A 26,209-nucleotide genomic window follows, 5' to 3' on the forward strand; every position below is an offset into this window, starting at 1 on the left:
TCATAACTATTTTATTTAGACATTGATTTGTTATGAAAGATAGTGTCAAAAAACTAGAGAAAGAGAGAAAACTATCTACAGTATAGTATACTAAACTACAACTAAACTATTAATAGTGATACACAGTTTAGACATACATACACACATGAATCCAGTGATATAAGGATAGGGATACAGATAGGGATAGTAATAAACATTCAGAAAAAACGATGACAAAAAGCAACCACAACCACAACCAAAGCAATGACAGCCAAGAATCGCATATATCGTCGTCAGTATTTCGCGGACAACAATCTACCGATGATTCCGGTATTAATGTCGACGAAGACATACCGGACAACAACCACCACAAGCGTAGCCAACAAAAGCCAATATTACGTCAAACGCCGAGCACTACATCGCAAACAAATAACTCGATTACGTTTTCACCAAAACGTGTCGGCACTGGTGGTGAGCATCAACATCATCATCAACGGTCGTCCAATTACCAGATACCACCGTCCATTGAATATAAGACATCTACTATTAAACAGCATTACTATCCGGAAGGTGCCTGGGGTTGGGTTGTTGTCCTCTGTGTTATGATCTTCTATATCATTACGTTTGGTCTGCAATTATCTTACGCTGTATTTCACTATTATCTATTGAGACAACCGTTTGGTAATGGAAAGCATATGTTTGGCGGTAAGCCATTGATTTTTATGATAATATAGTATTAATAATGCATACCCATCAGTTTTATTATACTGTATAATACTGTATTTAGTCATATAAATTGTATTTTTAGATCCCATCAAGTTTTTATTATAGTCGCATCATTTATGTAAATTATATGTAATTTAGTCCATATAAATTGTATATTTAGTTATACTAATTAATTATACTTAATGCTTAATAGCATATAATCATAAAATTAAAGTAATATGTTTGATTTTACAAAATTATTTGATGAATATTTGATTTATCTATATGATAAAATACTACTGTAAAAATAGTGTAATTTAGCAAAAATTTAAAATAAACAAAAAAATTTAGAAACTAGCTATAGACATATGTCAGGATAATATTGAAATATAAATGAAATTTGTATTTTATTTTTTATTAATTATTAGAAATATTTTGGTTCAAGTGATAACTAAACTTAATGATAAAATTACAATTTTTAAATTATTAATATTTGCTAATTTATTTAAATAACATTTATTATCTTTAAACTTATTGACACATTAAAACAAAAATTATTGATAATTTATATACTTAAAAATTATTAATTTAAAAATTTTTATTGCATTTACTTTATTTTTCTATGTGAAATTAAAATTTATTTTTATTACAAAATTTTATTAGATATCATTATATATTTATTATATAATTTACATGTATTTAATTTATGATAAACGAGTTATTTAATGATATATCTCAAAACAAATAAAGTTGATTAGTTATAATTTTTTTTAAACATTTACAGATTTAAATATATTATTTGGCATATTTTTATATGGTAATTTAATAACTCATTAATTATAAAAAATTACTTAAAATCTAAATCAAATATACATATTAAAACTGTATATAAATTATATATTAAACAAATTGCCAAAAGCTTGCATTTTGGCACTTGAATAAAAAAATGCTTAGCTTTAAGAAAATTTTATTATTTTAACTTATAATTTACAATATATGTACAAATAAGATATAAATCCATTATATCCATTAAAATGGGAACAAAAACTGATTGAATACTTATATTATTTATATATACTGTATATTGTAAATAATATATAAATACATTAATTGAGCAATAATAAAAATTTATATAAAATTTAATATTAATTAGTTTTTATGTGTAGTTGAATATGTGAAAACTATTGAACCCTTTAAGCACTAATAGGCTATTAATTTTTAAGCCCCCAATTGTGAATCATAATACTGTAGAAAATAATTGTTTTTAATATATCGAATACTTTATGTATTTGTTTCTAATATACGGTATATAATGTATATCAATTAATAAGTGGTTTTTTATGTTTCAAAAACTCCACATTATTATTATTATTATTATTATTATTATTATTATTATTATCATTATTATTGCATTATTTAGTTTACAGAATTGTTAAATAAAATTTTAGTAATAAAACTTATGTTATGCTGTGTTTGTTACATAATAGTTTTGGCAATGTATACATTTTTTTATTTATATAGATTACATTACCATACACATACACATACACATACACATACACATACACATACACATACACATACACATACACATACACATACACATACACATACACATACACATACACATACACATACACATACACATACACATACACATACACATACACATACACATACACATACACATACACATACACATACACATACACATACACATACCATACACATACACATACACATACACATACACATACACATACACATACACATACACATACACATACACATACACATACACATACACATATTATATAATACATCCACATATATCCACATCACTTATTTATTGTAATATCAAATGTAAATCTAAGTTTATTATTGCATAATAATAACAAAAACTTTTTATTACCATTTATTTAAGTATATGCCATAAAATAAAATATAGTACTCTATCCATAAATATTTTATTTATATATTTATATTTTTATGAATCATTTATTTACAAAAAATACATTTTTCTTATAAATATAATAAATATTTTCAATATAAAAAAATGATTTAATATTAAAAATTAACTTTTATTTGTTTATTTTAGATGAATTTTAATCTATTTGATCGATAAAAGTTAAAAATAAACATACAATTGTTTGCCAGCAAACAATGATAGAGAAAAAATAAATTGTCAACTTTTTTATATATATATATATATTTTAAGCCAAAAATATATATCTATCATAAAACAGGCAAAAAAAACTTTTCCTAGAAATAAATAAATATATATATATTTATCTCAAAATCTTAATACATGTCAATTTCAGTGATATTTATAACCAATATTTCATATATAAGATATATCCGTAAATTATAGTTTTTCATTTTTTGTTTGTTTGTAATATCATAATATATAGTTAATCAAAATGTCAAACATAGTATATGAACGTTGTAGCAATTGATTGAATTTTATAGTTAATCATTTTTATAATTAATATTTTATTTTAATACTTTTCTCTCTATATTAATACTGTATTTAGTTATTTGTCAAATATATATATTTAATATAATAAAATTAATAATAATTGATAATCTTGTTTAATAAATTTTAACATCAGATTTAAGTATTTTTTCTTATTGTAAATTTATAATAACATACAGTAATTATATTTGATATATTAATAATAATCAAAATGTTTTTTTTTAAATATCGATATATATTCTAATAAAAAATTATAATAATATATTGCAATATTTATTTATTTTGTTTTTATATAAAACATGTAATTATTAGTATTATATAAAGTATTAAATTTCTTAAAAGTTATTATTGTAATAATTATTATAGATGATTAAAATTTTATAAAGTTTTTTTTAACTTTAAACACATTAATATGACATATAAATATGATTTATAATTTAAAAAAACAAAAAATTATAATTTATATTTAACTCTCAGTTAATTTTATTTGTTTAGTTGCATTACAAATATAATTAATTTAATATACTGTATGAACTAATATAATTTTAGTCAAATAAAATTATTACATTTAAAATAATATTTTAATATATTTCCGATTTGTTATCAAATAGTAATAATCGGATGTCTATCCACTTCCGTCACACTATTTTTGTCTCCGGTGGTCATATCTGTTTGTCGGCGCAAAAGTGTCCGATTGATTGCTATATTGGGTGGTCTGATAACAGCTTTGGGGTGCCTTTTTGCATCATTTGCCACACAAATGCATCAGATATTTATTAGCTACGGTATAATCGTAGGTGTGGGCGTCTCAATGATAAGGGAGACGGCTGTCATCATGATAGGACAGTACTTCAAAAAACGCCGAGAGTTTGTTGAGGTGTTTGTGATCTCGAGCTCCGGTATAGGAATCGCTTTTATGCCACAAGCGGTCACATATTTTATCAGGTAATTGACTCTAGACTTCATTAACGATTTGTGTGTTTGAATTGAAACAAATTGTCAACTAATAAATAAAAATTATTATTTTATTTATTTATATATAAATATATTTCTCTAACTAAATACCAGTTCAAAGAACTGGCGGTTTGGTTTCCAAGCGATGGCATTAATCAGCTTAATATCATTTATATTATCGGTTCTCTACCGACCAGTTTCACTCTATCACCCGCAGAGACGGGCTATACTTCACCTGAAGAACCTTCAAAAGAGATCTCGAATTAAAGCTAAGAAAGATCTGAAACAAAAAGAAGTAATTCAAAAACAATGTTCATCGAGTAGTTCCCATTTGGGTACATCACTGGACAAACCACCCTATTTGGACTTTTCGGTGCTCAAGTCGAGAACCGTTCAGATATTGATTTGTGGCACTTGTATATCATCTATAGGCACGACAGCACCTCTGCTATTATTAATGGTTTGTTACGATAAGTTTGTTGCTATACTATTCATATTACACGAGTATTTATCAATATATACTGTATATATACAGTATAAATATAATATTATTTTATATTAAATATATTGATCTTTGTTTTATTGTTAGCCACAGCAGGGATTAAATGATAGCAACAATAACAACAACAACAACAACAACATAGTTCATACATACAACTCGTTGATTCTATATTTAGGGATCGGTATGATTTTGGGCACCATTGCCAATGGCATCCTTATAGTGAATAATTCGGTTAAATGTATGATTGCCCGCCAATACCTATGCCAGGGTTCATGTTTTATGATGAGCGCAATACTAGTGATATTTGCCGCAGTACTTGATGGTGACAATAAGTTTGGTGATTATGTATTGTTTGTCTGGACGTATGGCTTCTTCTATGGCGGCTATCGATACTCTTTGAAAATGTTTATCTATCAAAAAGTTAAGGCAAGAAATTTTAATACCGCCTGGAGTTGCATACAATTTTGTCAGTCAATACCCACCGCTATTGGTGTTCCCATAACAGGTCTGTACTCTCTCTCTCTCTCTCTCTTTTTCTCTCTCTCTCTTTCTCTCTCTCTCTYTCTCTCTCTCTCTCTCTCTCTCTCTCTCTCTCTTTTTCTCTCTCTCTCTTTTTCTCTCTCTCTTTCTCTCTCTTTATTTCTTTCTTTCTATCTTATAGCTTTAAAAAAATATTTCAATAAAATATTTAGTTTTTATCTTTTCAAAATGTTAATAATAATGTATTTTCTACTACCATTACTTGATTTTTAAGTGATATACTCTATAATTTATAATATAAAGTTAGTTTATCTTATATAACAAACATAAAATCGATAGTTTTTAATGACATTTTATTTTTTTAAGTGATTATTAAATTTCAATTTATCATTTTTTTATTTATAACCATTTTATTCATTCATAGAAAAAATAAGTTTTTTAGTTTTGTTTTATGTTAATTTAATTTGCACACCAACATTGAAAAACAACAACAATAATAAAAAGAGTAATAATAAGAATCTGTATATTTTGACACTAAAATCAATATCTATTATCACAAATGATTAATATATATAAAATATTGTTTTAAAACACACAGAGTGTCAATATTTATGGGAAAATATTTTTATAAAAAAACTTGTTTTGTTTGTTTGTCTGCTTTAACAATACTTAAAAGTTTGATATAAATTTTTTTACAAAAAAAAACGTTTGACAAATATCCAGAATATTCTTGTTATTTGCTGTTCAAATACACTTAGGTCATAGCAATTTATATTTAAAAACTATATATTTTTATCGTAAAAATAGAAAATAATTGAATTAAAACTTATTTTATTTTTGTTATTTATTTATCGATTTCTTTCTCAATATATTATTATTATTACTTTATTTTTTATTATTATTATTATCATTACATCAATAGCTATACTTAACAATCAGTTTGGCGACCGTTCCGGTTATTATTTGTCATCGCTATGCATAGCATTGGGCTCATTGCTACTGTTCCTCATCGATGCCCACCAAAAGCGTGTAGCAAACAACAAACGAAAGATTGGTAGTGTCTGCAGTACAGACATGGGAACCGATACATTGGACTCTATTGATTGACCCTTTACTCGTTGTCTACCCGTTTTCGACAGCAAATACTTTGTGACTGACATATAGTGAGATAATAAATGACATAAACTTCATAATAATAACTATTATTTAATATTATTATGAAATACGAAAGTCATTGACTCCTTTACTTTTTGAATAGAGAAAAGAAATTGCTTTAAATATTATATAATATATATACGATATATATATATAAATTATATCTATCTATATATATATATACTGTATATAACTATTAGAGTATATTCTGTATATATACTGTATATTAATATATAGTGTGAAAACACTTTTGACAAAAAATAAAGTTTTTTGTTTTTATTTAATATCATACACTCCTCTACCCTATAATAACATTGATAAATGAATTTATACAGCATTTACTATATATATACTGTATATTCCATATATACAATAAAAATACATTTTTTTCAAAACAATATACTCTACTTTTATATTATTCTATACTATAGCTTTATTACTGTATTAAATTTGTATTATAACTGTGTATAACAGTATATAAATTATATGAAAATATTTTTAGTTTTTTTTGTTTAAATTTAATAAAGAATATAATAATAATAATCATTTTATTTTTAGAATCAATTCATGTATAATAATAATAATAAATTTTTTGAAGCATACTTAACATCACATTTATTAAAATTAATATATGACACTATTGAACCATTTACCTATTGTTATAAGTAGTATTAATATTTTTTTAAAAAAAGATATAATATACAAATATAATATATATTAGCGTATAATATATATTATATATATAATAGCATTCATTAAATATTTAAAACTATAAAAGAATAGTAGTCAATAATTATATAAAATATTAAAATTTGAATTAAATATAAACTAAAATTAATCTATAAAAGTTATAATTATCAAGAATATAAATGTATWATTGAAACTTTTATAATTGTATAGATAATTGATATTTTATTCAAGTTAGTAATAATTAAATAAAGTTGCTTAAATTAAAATTAAATTAACAACCTTACATTTTTAATTATTAGATAAATCCTTTTAATAATCTAATTAATTAAATAAGTTATTAAGTAATTATTTCAAAATTATTTATTTAAGCAACTAGTAAAAGCATCATTTAAAAATACTACAAAATAAAAATATGAGTATTTTTTTATAAATTATTTATAATTTTTAATAATATAATAATTTAGTAAACATTTATATATAATTTATTTTATTTCGATTTTGATTAAGTTTAAAAAAATTTTAAGTAACTTTTAAGAATTGTATTTAAATAGTACATATAAAACATGATATTTTATCAATTTTAATTAAATTAATAATTATAACTTGTTATTTACAGTATGTTAGTTAATAAACTAAAAATAGATTTTTAAAAATATTATTTATTTATGTTAAAATACTTTTATTAAAGTAATCAATTATTAAATGTAATAGTTTAGTACATTGTAGTCTATAATTTATAGGTATCAATGTAAAACAAATATTTTTATTAATTTTTATAACAAAAAAATAAAATTTTATCATAATTTTAATTTTATAAAATATTTAATTAAACCTACAGTATTACGCTGTGTAATTAACTAAAAAATATACTGTATATAAATTTATACCGGTAAAATTGATTGATTGATTGATTGATTGATCCACGTAAATTATGTTTTACACTATTTTATAGGCAATCGCATTATGAAACATGTAATTCATGCTTTGTAAAAATAAACTCTCTATACACACAATGCACTTTTGCACACATAAACTTACTGGTGGGCGGAGCTTAAATTATTAGCATAACTTTTATACTATAGGTTACACTATATATATATGTATATATATTAATAATTTAATAAATCTATGTTCCGAACACATGCACACATATATTACGTTTACAGCGTTTACTACACACGTGTTTGCCTTTAATACACAGCAAAAGCCATTTAAGCGGTGAGTGAATTGATTGAACGCAACCCTACATTCAAACCAATGGACAGTATGTTTATGGGGAGGGTATGAGTAKAGCACTGGTAACTGTCTATCAAGCAGTCGAAGCACACATTATTTGAATGGTAGCACACATTGAGTCAATGCTTGCGGAGTCATCACCGCAATTGATCCACAGTTAATACATTCACAGTAGACATATACCTGTCGGCGACACACAAACTGATTGTCATCGATAGTGACCATCGATTTGTTTTTATTAAATTAGTGAAGAACTAACTGACACAAAACAATGGCAAACAAGACATTGCAGTCGTTAAACGATTTAAAGATTAATTCGTCGGCGATATCGTTGGACACTAATTGGCGATTAGTGGCCAACAAGTATTTTACCGAAAATAAATATCTAGATTTTGAATTACGATTTACCGACAAAAAGACCGACTCAGTTAAAGTCCACAAATTGTTTTTATTGCAAAACAATTGTAACAAATTGGACACCAATGCCGACCATTTAGTTTTCGGTAAAGGTATTACCAAATTGTCGGTCGTGTCTATTGTTAAAGCATTGTATTCACATTCAATTGATTCACTGGATGTGAACGACAAGAACTTAGATGAATACAAGAATATTGCGGATCAATTAGGAAGTGATTTTTTACTGTTGAAGTTAATGTTATTAAAACAGCAATCAAGTCTTCGGCAACCAGCGAAAGCCACAAATAATACATCGTCTTTAAAGAGAAAACAAGAGTCGAGTGATTCGGATGATTCGTCCGATGATTCTGAAGATGACGAGCCGGCAAAGAAAAAGGTAATGACTTCACCGGTGAAACAGACACCCGCTTTGGCTAAAGCACAACCACAGGCAAAGACACCGATTGCCAAAAAACAAGAGTCAAGTGATTCGGACGATTCGAGTTCAGAGGAAGAGGTTCCCAAAAATAAGCCAACGATTGCAACTCAAAATACAAAACCAGTGGCAAAGACACCGATCGTTAAAACTCCTGCGAAAAAACAGGATTCGAGCTCTTCAGATGATTCGAGTTCAGAAGATGAGGCGCCTAAGAATAAGACACCGGTAGTACAGAAAGCACCAGTGGTACTGAATAATAAACCATTGGCTAAGACACCTATTAGTAAAACACCGGCGAAAAAACAGGATTCGAGCTCTTCGGACGATTCAAGTTCTGAAGATGAGTTACCAAATAATAAAGTGGTTAAAACAACTACTGCAACAAAACCACAACCGCCAGCAAAGACTCCGATTGTCGCTAATAAAACTACGGCTAAAAAACAGGAGTCGAGTGATTCGGATGATTCGTCCGATGATTCCGACGAAGAAGAGGCGCCGAAGAAAACTCCATTGACATCAACAGCCAAGCAGACCCCTGTTGTGGCTAAAGCACAACCACAGGCAAAGACGCCGATTAGCAAAACACCGGCTAAAAAACAAGAGTCAAGTGATTCAGACGATTCGAGTTCCGAAGAAGAAGTGCCCAAAAATAAGCCAACGATTGCAAATCAAAACAATAAACCGTTGGCTAAGACACCAATTGTTAAGACTCCTGCGAAGAAACAAGAGTCTAGTTCTGATGATTCGAGTTCAGAGGATGAGGCGCCTAAAAGTAAGACACCGGTAGTACAGAAAACACCAGTGGTTCAGAATAATAAACCATTGGCTAAAACACCAATTAGTAAGACACCGGCGAAAAAACAGGATTCGAGCTCTTCAGATGACTCGAGTTCAGAGGATGAGGCGCCTAAAAGTAAGACACCGGTTGTACAGAAGGCTAAACCTCAAGCACCCGCTAAGACACCAGTAGTTAAAACACCGGCGAAACAACAGGATTCAAGTGATTCGGACGATTCAAGTTCTGAAGAAGAGACGCCTATTGCTAGTAAAGCAGTTAATTCTAAGCCACAATCGGTTGCAAAGACACCAATTGCTAAAACGCCGGCTAAAAAACAGGAATCAAGTGATTCAGACGATTCGAGTTCCGAAGAAGAAATACCAAATAAAGCGATTCAAAACTCAAAACCAGTGGCAAAGACTCCGACAATTAAAACACCAGCCAAACAACAACAAGAAGAATCAAGCGATTCGGATGACTCGAGTTCTTCGGAAGAACCGAAAACATTTGAGAACAATAATGTTGCGGAAGTGAAAAAATCGGCCACAAAACGCAGTTCATCGCCGTTTAGGCGAATAAAAGTCGATAGCAATCAAGTGAACGGTGATTCACCAATGATGGACAACTCATTCGACTCGAAGCAGGGTTTCGATCAATGGGGCAAAAAAGCGGCACAAAGTTTGGGTGCAGTCAAAGGTAAGGACTTCCGACGGGAGAAGACCAAGAAAAAGAAGGGTAGTTATGGCGGCGGACCCATCAATATGGGTGTTAACTCTATTAAGTTTAGTTAGATTTTTCTAGTATTTAAGTAAATTGAGGGCTTATTTTAAATTCATTTTATCATTTAATTAAAATTATTAGTATATATATGACTATAATTATATTATAATTTTTTTGATTAAATATGACTGTATTATCGATTATATTTTGATAATTTCTATTATTTTTTGTGTCTAATATTATCATTCATAATGTGTTCACAAGTGATTTATTATTGATATTTTAAATATTAGACAAAATATTTAATTAATAATTATTATAAATATATACTTTATTTTTTCTCATTAATTTTTAATACAATTTAATAACTTAAATGATGAAACAATTGTGTTATAAATGTATGAAAGCACCTGTTTTTTAATAACAGTAATAAACATTTAAAAATATGTATTTTCATTATATAAATGTGTGTTTCATTTGACTAACAATTGTTTGATAGATGAGTTGATGAAACAAATTGATAATATTTATGGTTTTTTATCGGTATAGTCTTCGAGAATGTCTTGCATGTGATCATTAAGTTTCTTGAAGTTACCCTTTCGTTTGTTGGCCGTCTTCTTGCGTTTCTGAACGTGACCGCTCTTCTTGAGTCCCATATCTTGCATGGAAGTGATGCCCTGATTCTGTAGGTACTCTTCGATCTTCATTTCGTCGATACCCTCGACGGCCACACTTCGCCACAGTTTCTGAAAATCTTCGTCTACTTTCAGATCCATCGATGTGTCGTTATAGAAGAGTATCTTCTTCTTGTCCATCGGACGGTTAACTATTATGATCTTATTGATATCAGCCAATTGTTTGACAGCCCGATCGGCAGCTGGTAATGATTCTTGGACATCCTCAAGAGATACACCTCCGAGACCTCTTTGATCGTATTTATCCAAAAGTCTTATCAAAGATTTCTTGTCTTTCAACGGATACAATGGTTTAAAGGCGTAGTTTTTTTCTTCTGTAATAATAATCTTTGGATTGTTTGGAAGCGCTTCTGTCAACAACCAGTTCTTTTGTTTGGGCGTTAGATCCAATTGGTTGGTCTCATCCAAGAGGTCATCAAAGCTAAGCGCTTCTGCATCTCCATCGAGATAACGTTGTTTCATCCAATTTACTATTTTGGCCAAAACGGCAAAATTATGCGACGAAGTGCTCGAAGTTCGGGCCAACGAATAGATGTCCCGATTGGTCACATTCGACGACTCCTTCTTAATCTTTGGTCTCTTTGATGCCGATGGACCCGATGACGACTCTTTCGCCGACTCTTTTCGGGCCTTGTTTTCGACGACCGGATTAGCAAACGCCTTCCTCTTGAAGGCTTCTCTTTCGCGAAGCAATGCCGGATCCATTCGGTGATGTTTACCACAGATTTCTATAATATATATTATATTTGTTTTTCACGCAAACAATCGGTGAAAACGAGTCAAAAACGTAAACATAAATCCAAAACAATAAAAAAATAATGAAATTTTATATTCAAAACAATTCACAAAATACGTGACTATTTTGTTGAATAGTTTTCAAAACAAAACAAAACTTTTAAATACCAGTGCTTTCAATGAATTTAATTGTATTTAAATTTAAGGTATGTTTAGATTAAATTAAACAAACATTTTCTCATTTATATTAATTAATATTTGAAAAATTAAACCCAAAAATATTGTTTTTTAGTACAAAATTATAATCTCATAAAAACATGTGTTTGTTTGACTGACTTTGAAATAAATAAACAAAAAAATGCATTTATTTTATATTAATGATTGATATATTTTTATTTATCAAATAAAAAATAATTTTAATAAAATAAAAACCTCTAAAAAACAAACATCATATTTGATATTTAATATCAATCCTATTTTAAACAACATTTACGTGACATTTAAATGTCAAATCATTTATTTATAATTGAATGATAAGTTTGTTGTGTGTTATTGGATGTCAGCACTAATGATATGGCAGTCATTGGCAATGAGTTTGCGTATTGATTGCCATATGTTTAGTCAAAACATAGAGAGAGTCAATGCATTGCCATTTAATACATACATACATACATATAGCGCGAGTGTGTAGTGCTTATAGCGTTACACAACTATTGCCTCACACTATCTCTGGTATAAACTCTATAACTATAACACTATAACACGTAATCTTTAAGTTTAGTGTATTTGTGTTGTGTTTATCATTACTACTATAATATTACTGCTTAACGATTGTAGCGCTTGTAGTCATCGATTGCGTAAAACGCCGTCAACTGTGTTGTGAAGGCATTACCTACGGGTGGTAAGGGCTGGTAGTGTAGTGTATGTGTGTATGTATTAAGTGTTGGTTGTATTCACTCGACTGACTCTAAATATATTTCTAAGTCTTGGCTCTTCTCAATAATACCAGAGCCCATACACTACAGCGCCAGTGAACCGTCGACACTGACTCCCTGTGTCCGATAGCACTGACGGATCGACTCTGTGTTTACTATTAAGCCATATGTCAGTGCTTTTTGGCAAACATATTGTCAACCGTTTGAAGAACTTCTTCGACAACTACTGACAAGTGTAACGACGAGAGAGTTCATTGTCGGCGTTTGCTGTGATCACCGGCGAGTAGAGGCCATCATCGGTGAAGAAATAGAGAAATAGCCACCAAATTGTGATCGACAAACACCGCGACATCGATTGAAATCAACATAACTTAATATAAGTGGTGGACAACTGTTGACTGAAGTGTTTTCTGAAAAGTGTCGGATGTTTTTTGTGATATCATATTAATATATCTTTCGTGTAATCAAAAGACAATGAGTAAGTTATTAGAAGACATGAATGTCAGCGACGAGTTTCATATGTCGTCAAACAGTCTTATGTCGACATTCGATGCCAATCTCGACGACGACGATATGGCCTTCGAGTTCTCACAGATGGTGGACAACAATGACCCGTGGATTGGCAACGGTGTCATCGATAGTATCAATATGTTTAGCGGCCAAATGTTTGACGAAGACTTCAATACAGGTTATTAGACTCTTTTGAATTGTTTTTTCGCTAATTTGTTGCAATCAATTGGATGTCAATATTGTTTAATGTATTGAATATATGTTTGTTTGAATTTGAAGGCAAACACCGATTCGTTAATTTACTTTTTTTTAGAAAAATGTCTTAATTGTTATCAAATGGATTTTAGATATGATTTAATGATTTATTATTATATATGAAAAGTGCTTTAAAAATGACTTATAAATGTTAAATACAATGCCTTTTGGTTGAAATAATAGTTTTATTTTTCTCAATGTTTTGTTTGCATTGATTGCGAAAAGCCCTCACAAATGCCGGTGTTTTTTGAGTTCAACTCATAATAATTTTATTTATTTTTTTTGTTAGCTTTTATTATATTAAATATTATATATATATATTTTATCTGATGTCTCGCCTATGAATTCAAGTTATGGGTAGTAGTGTGTTAAGAGAGGTGGTGGTAGTATTGTAGTAGTCAAGGGGGGAACCGGTATTTCAATACCATATTTTTCCAAATGGTATATATTGTGTAAAGTGTATTATATTTTAGAGTATCCGTACTATCAAATACATGCTGTTTTTATAATAAATAAAATATTATTTTTAAAAAAAATTAAATTCAATGAATCACTAATAGCATTAAATGACAAATTTTTTTCTTAACTTATTTTTTAAAAAACAAAAAATTTAGTTTTTCTCTGTCTTTGACACCAAAATATATGAATCATTTAATGTTTTTCTTATATCATATATTTATATTAATATATATATTAATTTGGGTCTCATATTATGAGTATTTTTCTGTTAACTCATTTAAAAATGATTTGTATAAAAATAGTTTTTTATTTAATTGTTAATTGAAAAACAAATATATTTTTTATAATTATGTTGCTATGCATGATTATCTAATATTTTTTCTATTGTTTGATTTGATTACCCTCCAATGCCGCCCCCTATATGGTTGACCAGATTCAAGCAAATCTAGTGTCTCATTAAGTCCCGAACCTGTGAATATCAAATGTGAGGTCGAAATCGACAATGAGATAGAAATCAATAGTGACGATTTCAATGACTGTAATGTGGATTCACCGGCCAGTTATACAGAAAGCACAGGCAGTAGTTCATCGTCTACTACACACCACCATCACAACAGCGACAGTAGTAGTAATAATAATATTAATCACAACACCACCAATGGTATAGACTTTTCCAAAGTCGTCGTTCTGAACGCACAGAACATTAAGAAAGAGCCCAAAGAGTACACAAGCGGCACATCCAGTACGAAGTCGTCACCGAAAACATCGCCCAAAAGCCGGACGCCAAGGAATATGAAAATCACAGATTTGGTTCTAACCGATGAAGAGAAACGATTACTCGCTAAAGAAGGTATGTTGTCGTTACTGTGTGTGTGTGTGTGTGTGTGTATGTATGTGTTGGATGTGATAAGGTTTGTCACAAATATCACACATATATGCTATCAGTTCCGTTCATATTTGATGTTATAGTGAACTCATATATGTTGTTGTCGTTTGAATTTTCCCTCTATCGATAGGTTACCACGACTTCCCGTCTGGAACTCTCCCTCTTACCAAACATGAGGAAAAAATTTTGAGAAAAATTCGCCGAAAGATCCGCAACAAAAAGTCGGCCCAATGTTCACGACAACGAAAGAAGGAATACTTGGAAGACCTCGAGAGGCGGTTTGATGAACGAAATCACGAGAACGAACTTCTCAAGAAAGAAGTGATTAAACTGAAGAAAGAAAACGACACACTATTGGTTAAGATGAAGAAGATTCTGTCGATGAACGGACCGAACGCATCATTCAAGTCATCGTTTTTTGTCATAATTCTTAGTTTCCTATTGATTCTCGTGCCTTACTTTAGGTATGTCTTCAAAATTAATTTATTTTTCATTCATAATCATATATATATATATATATACACCTCATGACTCATATATGTTATCTATATTTATTAGTTTATTTTTAAAGTGATAGGAGTGTGAGTCCTATCATAGGATTTTTATTAGATAAATCGCTTGCGTTTTTGTCAAATACAGTATTTATATTTTTAAACAATATTTTTGTTTTTTTCTTATTTTTTTATTTAATATTTGCCATCGATTTTATCATTACATATACATCGCATATGTATTTGTGCGGTTTATGTAGTGTTGTGTTAGATTAGTAATACAGGTGTGTCTATATTAGAAAATGTGATTTTGTTTTTGTTGTTTTTTTTTTGCTACAAAAATTTGCGTTTATTATAATAATTGTTTTGCATTTCCTTGTATTTTGTCGAACATTTAGAGGTGTTTTTTTCATTGATATGTATTTAAAATAATAATATTTATACCATATTTATTTAGATTATAATCACAATGCGTTTAGTATTTTATTAAATGTTTGACTTTAAAATTAATAACATAATGTTGTTTAAACAGTGATTAATGGCGCGTTGGTTAGGGGAAAGCACTGTTACTTTTTTTTAATGCTATACTTTCCATATGTTTTTTAATTTCGAAACATTGATTTAATTTATAAAATAACCATTTGTTTGGAAAGTGTCATAAATTAAATATAATATATATATATAAATATTTCTTTGATGTCATTATTTATAGACCCGATGTGGAAGAGTACGGTCTCAACGAGAAAGATGTGGTGGGAACGGGTCGTCATCTGTTAGCGACATTAGCGGGTGATAGTCATCATGAGTTTGATAATACAAACGACACTATTATAAATATGACGACAAAAATGTTTAGTGATTTTTAAATTAATTAAATTAAATATAAATTAAAAAATTAATATTTATATACACATTTTAACAAACAAACAAACAAAAAAAAGAGTAAAACATTTTTAAATTAAAAAAAATTTTGAAACTAAAAATACAAAACAAGAGATAATTTTTGAGTCTTTTTAATATATATATAACAATATTGAGGGCAAATCTGCATTAATTATTAATCAAATGAAATATAATTATTTAAATATTATGATAATAATAATTGATAAGAATAAGTGCATCAATTGTTTTTATTGATTGTATTATTGTTGCAATGATTTTTATGAGAGAAGTCTATATATTTAACAAATATATAAATTTATAAATATACCTATATATTATTTAAATGATAAATTAAATATTTTATAATATGATAATTATATTATGGTATAAATTAAAGATTGTGGACAAAGCAACAAATAACTATCTATTGAAATCTAGGTATATATATAAATATCAATCCTTTTAATAAAAAAATATATGTGAATTAATCAATTGTTTTAAACTATTTATATGTTATCTATAACTATCTATACATAAAATATACATGTACATTTATATTGTATCCATTTTTTTATAATTTTTTCTCGATATCTCCATGTCCTCTCATTCCTATCTTTTTATTATTATTATAATTGTAAACCCTATTTATCGTTATGTAATTAAATTTGATTATAATTATATTGTTTTTTAAATGAATTAGTATTGTTGGATATTTAAATATTGTCCATTAAATTAAATGAAAATTTTAATTGTATACAAAATCTATATATATATATATATAACTTGTTTTAACACCATATTTGCTTTTAAAAGAGTCTATTATATCTATTGAGTAAAATAAAAAAGGGTTAGGTTTTTATTTTTAAGACGTTAAAAATTATTTATTTAATTATATTTAAATGTGATTTATTGTCATTTATTTTTTCAAATTTTATTCATAGTTTTTATATATTAATATTATTATTATATTTAAGAAAAATATATAAAAATGTATCGATTTTTTCATTGACCTTATTTTGAAATAAATTATTAAATTATTGGTTGCAATCATCAAATGTTTTGTCAAAAGTGTTGTCTTTATTTCAATTTATTTTATACATTATAATTAATCGCATAATCCGTGATTTATGGCATTTTTATTTCAAATAAAAATGTGTTCAAACATTTAAAAACATTTATAGCAAGTAATTGAATGTTTACACAAAATAAAAGTTTATTTATAAATGAAATAATTTTATATCAAAATAAAATTTTAAATAAATATAATAAAATAAAATTATTATTAATGTTAATAATAATTGTAATCATAATGATAATATAAAAATTGATAACAAGTTGTTATCTGGAAATATCGCTGATAGCAGTGTTACACTTGACGCTCCGGTATCTACCCTTTTGGTTTGGGATTGTGTTTTGATATGATATACATACCAACACACAAACACACGGAATTAGTTCAATAGTATAACTGAGTTATTGGGACAGTTGTCTGTAATAAAAGGAGTAGTTTTTTTGGCTGATAAAAAAAATAATAATAAGAAATAAAATAATTTTTTAAACATTTTCTACAAATAACATACAACTTATTTTAACATTACTTAATTTAAATACACACATAAACACTAAACATGAAATTGCTTTAAAATGATTATTTTTGTTGTTTTTTATATTTTTGTTTTTTTTTGTGGATGTTTACATGTATTTTGCTTATGCATTATACAGTATTAATATATTGAAAATATATTTATATTTTTAGTATTATTATTGATGTACCGTCTAATTTATTAGGTATTTATTATTGTTATACTGAATATACCTGTTATTTATTTACAGTACTAGTGTATTAATAATACTGTATAAATACAAATTACTTATAAATACTGTATTATTACCATTAGTAAATGTTTACTACAAATTTATTGTAAAAATTAATGTTATATCCAGTTTCCTGTCATTTTAAATATCACTTAACTTGCAATTTGTTTAATGAGTAGAAAATGTAATTTTATATACAGTATATATATATATATAATTATCATTGAATATGATTATATTAGTAAAGTATAGTAAAAAATTATATTTCATTTGACTTTTATTTATTTCAGTAGTAAAAGTGGTTTTCAATTGATTAACTATAAAATATGTGTTGATTATTGTAGATATAAATACTTTTATAATTTCTCGGATATCATTTTTATAGTCGAGTTTAATATTATATATTCATTGTGTACTAAATTTTCAAGACTACAAAACAATGATTTTATATTTTGAGGCCACTGTGAGCTCTAATTACTTCATAATCTATTATAACTAAAACTACATTTTATACAATATATTATATATATCTAAGAATAGAGTTATAAAGAAAAACAAAATACTTTGCATTTAATATCATAATCGCAAACACATTGTTTGAAGAGATAGCTTATATACAGTACTATAATGTATGACAATAGACGACAGTTGCCTACATCTCCAGCTCTGACCTCATATTTAATTAAACCTAAAATATACAGTAATAAAAAAAGTCGATAAAAATCATACATTGATAGTAGTAATATACAGTATAGGAAAATAATTTTAAAACAATTTAATATATACAGTATATATTGTAGATCTATCAGAACTATTACATAAACTTATAGAAACAATATCTTTCTTTTTTTTATACAGTAATACCACTGTGTTATCAAATAGGTAACACTGTATATATATATAGTCAATAATATTGTATTTTAAATGTATTATATTTATATAATTTAAATGCTTCTATTGTGTGATAATGTGAACCTCCATTTGTTTAAATATGAACAATTGCCAACTTATTTTGTTTTGTTTTGTTATATTTAATTTATCATTGAAATGATAACACTTAAATAACACATTCAACAGTATAATAGATACTATTTTATTATTTGTTTTTCTAAATAAAAAAATTTATATACCTGGATTTTTTTCATACACTTGTCTATTTAGACAAGTAATGGTCTATTTTGATTAACTTACTTTATTTTCTTATAGACTATATAAAAAATTATATAGAGTAAACTGTATTTAACTGTTTTACTAATTTAATAGATAACAACTATCTTATATATATATATATCGTATAGATATGGAAAGTTTCCAAATAAACCTGTGAAAATTTCCCAGGAATTCTCGTTAAATAAGGTATTATATTATAACAATTAGAAATTAATTTAGAAATTTACGAGTCTGTGATTGTTGTCATTGAAAGAAAATAAAATAATGTTTATACAAATGTTATTAATAGGCTTAAATAATTGTGCAATTTTAAAACATAATTATTAATTACGTTTAGTACAATATTGTTTTTATTTTGAAAAATTGAATTCAAATAATTTTGAAAAATTGAATTCAAATAATTTTGAAAAATTGAATTCAAATAATTTTGAATTCAATTTATTTATGGAATATTGATAAAGTATTATAGGTTTTGGGGGAATTTATTCTCTTGGTTTGATAATTCTATCTTTTTTTTAAATATACTAAATATAAAGTACAATACAGTATATATACACACACACAGTATTTGATATGTTTTATTATCAATTAACAGGTAAACTACAAATAGCAATAAATAACAAGAAAAATATGATTACTTAAGATACTAAATAATTAGAAAAATATAGTACATATACAATGTCTAGAAATTGAAATACTGTATATCATTATGCAATTAACTCTAAGAGGGAAAGTTTGTCTAATCAAACAATCATTTTTTCTTAATAGCTTATAATTTAGAAACACATTTAATTAATTAATATATATATATATATATATTATTTAATATATTTATATTTTATGTTAACATGAAATGCATGATAATTGCTATCCTATTGTAAATACGGCTGACTAATCATTTAAATGTCTAATATATGGAAAAACACTGTTTTAGACAAAAAAATTTTGAATCAATCTATTTATTTATTTTTTCAATTAAATACATTATATTATAAAACTGAATAAATTAGCGATTTTCTTATGATTATTATTAGTTTTTTTTAAATATATATATATATTTAATTATAAAAATTTTATATTATATAATTATTATTATCACCAATTTTAAAAATTGATTTGTTTTGCGAGAAAAATGATTAGCAATTTCTGCTGAACTCAACACTAGATATTTACAGTATAGTATACTTATACTATACTATTATACATAAGTAGATTATATTTAATATGTAAATTAAGCATAATATATAAATTATATTTATATTAATTTATTTTTAAACCATTTATGTGTCGCAATTCAATGGGCTATGAATCCGGACTCTATTATTACTTCACAGTATATAAAAATATATATTAGTTTTCCGGGACTTTTTCAATGTAATGATCGCTCATAAAATTAAATAAAAGTTTATAAATATATCTTACATATTGTATTGAATATATATGTATTAATGTATATGTATATTAACTTAGAAAATAAATTGTTTGTTTGTTTTTCATTTAGCTATTTATGTTGAATATTTTCAATGAGTTCAATTCACCCGAAATTATATACAGTATATATTGTATACAATTTTTGTTATTTTATTATATTTTTAGACAAAAATTGCTTATATGTTGTGTCTTTTATGTTTAAGTCTACGATCATTTCAAAATCAATAGTCTCTTAAACAAAATTTTCTTTAGTCTAGAAAATTATGTGAAATTAAAGCCCCAAAAAACATTTTTTGACTCCTTTTAAATGCCAGAAAACTAATTTTCATTTTCAAAACACGTTTTTTACTTGTGTTTGTGTCTCAAAGGTATATTCAAATAAATTTATATATATATATAAATTATAGCCAAGAATTTTAAAGTTTCAAATTAAATCACAAATGTTTTATCTGATTTCTTGATTTTTATTGAGCCCTTTAGTGGAGATTATACACTGAAAAATATATTTCGAAAAAAAATTATATAACTGTTATAATATCATTATATAACACATATACAATATAAAATGTTTGTTGAATAAAATTAAGTTTTTTTTAATTTGACATTGAATTGTATAAAACTAAAAATATCCAAAAAGTACTACTACTAATAATAATAATTTATAACTATAGTTTGCATTTTAAAATTAGTACAAATATAATTTACAATCTTTTAATTTAGATGACAAAACAAAATCAAATAAAACATCCGTAAAAAATATTATCGATTTGAAAAAAAATTGTTATTTTATTTCTTTCTATTTTGTTGAGACCATTGAACATTTAATTAATTACAGATAAATTCAATTTTCAATACATACTTAGCTTTTTTTTAAAAAAAAGTTATTGAATATTCATTTGCTAACAACCCATAACTATATGTTTTATATATAATACTCTGTATAATAGTGTACTTTTTTAAATTCTCGGTATATATATATATATACAGTATATACATATACTGTATATATTATATATATAAAGTTATATACATTATAAAGTTTATGTAGTTTAGGTAAGTGCAGATAAAAACCTGTTTGGGAGCTGTGTATGGGATATGGTGTTTGTATGTTAAAAAACAAGGGGAAAGATAGAGAGAAAAAGAGAGAGTATTGCAGTATATTTGGTAGACATTAATGATATTTAGCGAATATATATAATAAAGTGTATATATATATATTTAAATGATTTCAAAAAAAATGTTTGAAACCTTCAAATGTTATTGAAAGTCATCCTTTCCCCTCTCATAGTATATCGTCAACTCAGGTGTGTGCCAATTACCCTTCACATACACATACCTAACCCTCTCTCTCAATCCCTGTCCCTCTTCTATAACCTCTTGGAAACAACACTAACTCAGAGCCCTTTGTCTACTAATCAAACATTTGAAAACTTCAATAACACTACACATTCACTCACTCACACACTCCTGAATTAATTTTAATCGCTAAATAAGTTTATTGAACCGCATATTTGATTAATAATAATTTTTCAAATATAATGCCATAAAATCAGAAACTACTAATCAAATGGCAGTGAAAAACGCTTTTCTAAAGAAATATTAGCCCTAAAATAGTAGTCATTAAATTAAATGTATAAATATATAAAGTATATATTAAAAACTATTGGTAACAAAAATGTAAACTGAAATAACAACTAAAACGGAAAAAATGAGATTAATTTTCAATGTCAAGACCTAAATATAATGCAACCAACAAATACTTGTATTATAAATAATTAAACCAAAATAAATATATTTATTTATAATAGACATTGAATGATACTGTATGCAAATTAATCACTAGTAATGATAGATAAAAAATATTTGTCACTAAATACGGTATTATTATTGAGCCATAAAATAATAATTTGCATTTATTTATTTTTTTGTAATAAATGCTGGTTTGATATTAATAATAAATACTAAATAGTATATTAATATTATTGACTTTAACAAGAGATTTGTTAAGTGGTTTAGTTAAAATAATATATTAATAATAATATAAATTATTGATTATTAACAGAAAATAATAGAAATTTATATAACAAATAGAAATTCAATACAATAATAGAAATAATCAATTAATAGTTAATGTTTTTGGCATTTAATTAAGTTCATGGACTAAATCGGATACAAACCACAAAACTATTTTGTAAATTGAAAAACAAATTATCAAAAATTCATGATTTTTTGCTATTTTTTTAGTTATTTGTTTGCTATTTATATATATATATATATATATATATATTAAAGTTATCTAAAGTTTTGTCGGTAAACAAAATATTATGAAATAGAAAAAATTCATTAAAAAACAATTACCTATTCAGGTAAGTGTTATTTATTAAAAGGATAAAAATAATTGTTACTATCATTCAAATCAATTTTCTATAGTCATAGACAACCAATAAATTTCAGTTATTTTTTTCTCTTTTATGTAATTTATTCAAATAGTTTAGCAAAAAAAATATTAAAAAATGTTTTTTTTCAATAATTATTGAATAATTATTATTGCTAGAAATGTACAATAAATATATACAGTATGTATATTACAAATTAATTTAGTCATACATTGAATTTATTAATTTTAAAGGCAAAAAAACTAATAAAATATAGAGAAAATAAAAATAATTTACTGTATATACAACTGTATCTGTGATTTATTAGGTATTCATTACAATTGAAATGATATTATTGAATGTCATATCATTTAATTAGCTAATGATTGAATAAATAACTTAAATGATTGAATGAATGCATGAATTGATTGATTGATTTAATAATTTATTGTTCAATCAATTCAAGTCAATCAATGTGTCAATTGTTGACCAATTGATTCCAGTTCTTCTAGTAATCTATTGAATTGTGTTAAACTAATTTCGGTGGCAATGGCCGGACCACCTGTACTGGTCTTCAACGACAACTGAATGTACGTATTGTTGGTCGGCTTCGGTTGGCTCGAGTTGACAGTTACACCGAAACGCCAGTCAATGTCAGTGACCACCCGATACTGGTCGACTTGCTTTCGACCATCGATAGTAGTGTCGACCGGTACCGACTGGTCGGCCAACGGTTTCTCTGTTGTCTTCATGTATAAGCTTTTATTGTTGTTATTGTTGTTATGAGTTCACCACTTGTAAAGGTCGGGGACAGACATACCGTTGCTATTGATATGAGCACCTGATATATGGATAGACAACAACGTGATTGTCTGCTACGGGTAGATGTCTGGGTCCGGCAAATGGTTTTTTTGGCAACTGTTTCAATGGTTCAATGAATCAAACGATATGTTTATTTTAATTAGTATTTTTCGGTATGTGTTTACATAATATAATAACTAAATACACATTTTATTTAATATTTCAATCAATTGACAACACATTTGACTTCACAGAAGATAAAAACACAAAACGCCTATCAATTCATTTGTATACAAAAAAACACTGTTTTTGTTATAAATTCATTCATTCAATGCTATCATTGAAAACAACACTAATAAACGAGAGGAGTCTTCCATCTGTGCGTTCAATGCGTTAAACACATGTGTTATGCATTTATTCATTTTTTTTATAAAAAAAATTATATAACTTTTTTTATGTGTGAATAAATAGTAAAAAAAAATAATTTGAAATAAAGAGTCTTTAATAACTTGTTTTAGTTAAAATATTTTATGAAAATTTATATATCTTATATATATATATTTTTTTGTTATTTGAAAAATATCATTTTTTAATTAATTACATATTTATGGAAAACTGATATTTTTGTTGATTTTTTGAAAATTTGTTTTTTTTCAGTCAACAACTATTTGTATTACTAAATATTTGTTTTTGTTGTTTTTCTCACATTTTTTTGTCTATCTCTTAAATAACTAATGTTTATATACTTTGTATGTACAGTATATTTGTTATACAATAATTCCCAACGAAAAAAAAAATCATAATAATAATAATAAAAAAAATTATGAAAACAACGTCAACGCGCTGTCAGTGAGCGAGAGATAAGCCCCTAAAAAGTTAGACCAAACTTAAGTTAAGTTAGAGATCAGCAGATCAATGACCCATTCAATCGTTACTTTAGGCATTATTTTAGTAGTTTTTTTTTGGAGGTATACCTACAAAATGTCTTAAAAGCACAGGTATTATACAGTACTATAGAATGTATATAACTTTAAAACTAAACAAAAATACACACAAAATTTTTAATGGTATTGATGATTGAGAAACAAGTGGTAGTCATAAATTCCTGAACTGTCTATCAGTATATATATATATACTGTATTTTATGTGCTTATAATTGCTTATTGACCGCTGATGGATATCCTCAACAAACAAAAATATAAAAGCCCTAAATCTTTATCTCTCTTTCCATATGAAACTCCCATATTATTAGTGTCTGTTTATATTATTTGGTCAGTCAGTGTGCCTGCACTTGTTGTTTAGCGTCCACTACTACTGTACTGTCCCTATCTGACCCTACCTGTAATCTAACATTTAGCTCATTATATAAGCAATATGAATGACTTAATATATTTTTTAAAAGTAAACTAACTTTTCAAAAACATAGTTTTGTTATACACAATACTGAAACAAACAGATACTTAATATTCAAGGTCTCCTGGGCTCTGTGTCCGATACCCGGAGCCCACACGACAACAGTCAGTCAATCGGTATTTAAATTACTTTGGCTTTCACTTTAAAAAATATTTTTTCCTTATATAATCTCTCAATCAATACCAATATACTGTATGTATAATCACTTGCTATTTGGCTAAAGTCCAGTGAAGTTTCACTTTTTATTATTTGTTTTGTGACTTTGAAATTTGAAAGTTTGAATCATAAAAATCTTTTAGCTTTAATTTTGCCATTTTTGCACAAAAATGCATAACACATTTTGGCAATTATCGGCTTATATCCAAAAGTACAAAATTATAGCATACATATTCATTATTAATTAACTTAAAATTTTATAAATGAGTTAATTATTATTTTTTCAAATAAATTTAAAGATAAAACTTAAATATTTTGCTTAAATGGCATCTTTCTATAGAATACTGTATTAAGTGTTTAACATAATTATTAAACAAAGATATATTTATAAATATTTAGCGATCAGTATATTTGATAATTTATACTCACTTTTTAAAAACTGTTTTACTCAGCAATTATTATTATTATATTATATTATAAAACTTAAAAATATATTAAAAGTTATTAGAAATCAGGGAAAAGGTTTTCATAGTATTTTTGGGAATATATGGCGAAAGTATCACAAATCTGGCAAATGATTTATTAAATACATGTATAAAAATGAAAGAAAAAAATTTGAATTTTTTGTTTTTTTTTTTTGGATTACTATGAGATGAAGTCGTGCCAAATGTGGGCTCAATGTTGTGTTTG

General features: G+C 26.2%; 4 protein-coding genes across 4 annotated transcripts; 3 read left to right on the forward strand and 1 right to left on the reverse strand.

Moving 5' to 3' along the window:
• The first annotated feature begins 209 nt into the window (after positions 1 to 209).
• On the forward strand, positions 210 to 6,203 carry LOC128961149 (monocarboxylate transporter 2-like). The gene is made up of 5 exons (XM_054307354.1): positions 210 to 684; positions 3,772 to 4,105; positions 4,229 to 4,574; positions 4,704 to 5,121; positions 6,019 to 6,203. Exons 1-5 carry the CDS (start codon positions 210 to 212, stop codon positions 6,201 to 6,203), a joined length of 1,758 nt encoding a protein of 585 aa, XP_054163329.1.
• Positions 6,204 to 8,149: 1,946 nt separating this feature from the next.
• LOC128960856 (nucleolar and coiled-body phosphoprotein 1-like) lies at positions 8,150 to 10,676 on the forward strand. Its single transcript, XM_054306997.1, has one exon. The coding sequence runs from the start codon at positions 8,449 to 8,451 to the stop codon at positions 10,579 to 10,581; it is 2,133 nt and encodes a 710-aa protein (XP_054162972.1). The 5' UTR covers positions 8,150 to 8,448; the 3' UTR covers positions 10,582 to 10,676.
• A 361-nt stretch (positions 10,677 to 11,037) lies between these two features.
• On the reverse strand, positions 11,038 to 12,154 carry LOC128961151 (transcription initiation factor IIE subunit beta-like). Its single transcript, XM_054307356.1, has 2 exons — positions 12,109 to 12,154; positions 11,038 to 11,933 (listed from the first exon to the last, which is right to left on the reverse strand). Exon 2 carries the CDS (start codon positions 11,908 to 11,910, stop codon positions 11,038 to 11,040), a length of 873 nt encoding a protein of 290 aa, XP_054163331.1. The 5' UTR covers positions 11,911 to 11,933; positions 12,109 to 12,154.
• Positions 12,155 to 12,577: 423 nt separating this feature from the next.
• LOC128960888 (cyclic AMP-responsive element-binding protein 3-like protein 3-B) lies at positions 12,578 to 16,417 on the forward strand. The gene is made up of 4 exons (XM_054307046.1): positions 12,578 to 13,563; positions 14,533 to 14,949; positions 15,116 to 15,449; positions 16,189 to 16,417. The coding sequence occupies exons 1-4, from the start codon at positions 13,350 to 13,352 to the stop codon at positions 16,340 to 16,342; spliced, it is 1,119 nt and encodes a 372-aa protein (XP_054163021.1). The 5' UTR covers positions 12,578 to 13,349; the 3' UTR covers positions 16,343 to 16,417.
• The last annotated feature ends 9,792 nt before the right edge of the window (positions 16,418 to 26,209 follow it).

The sequence above is a fragment of the Oppia nitens genome, unplaced genomic scaffold (genome assembly GCF_028296485.1).
Source record: "Oppia nitens isolate AA-2021 unplaced genomic scaffold, nextdenovo-longstitch-racon4-pilon3 scaffold5_pilon_pilon_pilon, whole genome shotgun sequence".
Taxonomy (NCBI): domain Eukaryota; kingdom Metazoa; phylum Arthropoda; class Arachnida; order Sarcoptiformes; family Oppiidae; genus Oppia; species Oppia nitens.

Coding starts and splice junctions, on each gene's coding strand:
- LOC128961149 (XM_054307354.1), top strand. CDS start 210: ATGACAAAAAGCAACCACAACCACAACCAAAGCAATGACAGCCAAGAA. Junction 4,106..4,228: donor GCGGTCACATATTTTATCAG/GTAATTGACTCT, acceptor ACTAAATACCAG/TTCAAAGAACTGGCGGTTTG. Junction 5,122..6,018: donor TATTGGTGTTCCCATAACAG/GTCTGTACTCTC, acceptor TTACATCAATAG/CTATACTTAACAATCAGTTT.
- LOC128960856 (XM_054306997.1), top strand. CDS start 8,449: ATGGCAAACAAGACATTGCAGTCGTTAAACGATTTAAAGATTAATTCG.
- LOC128961151 (XM_054307356.1), bottom strand. CDS start 11,910: ATGGATCCGGCATTGCTTCGCGAAAGAGAAGCCTTCAAGAGGAAGGCG.
- LOC128960888 (XM_054307046.1), top strand. CDS start 13,350: ATGAGTAAGTTATTAGAAGACATGAATGTCAGCGACGAGTTTCATATG. Junction 13,564..14,532: donor TGACGAAGACTTCAATACAG/GTTATTAGACTC, acceptor ATGGTTGACCAG/ATTCAAGCAAATCTAGTGTC. Junction 15,450..16,188: donor ATTCTCGTGCCTTACTTTAG/GTATGTCTTCAA, acceptor CATTATTTATAG/ACCCGATGTGGAAGAGTACG.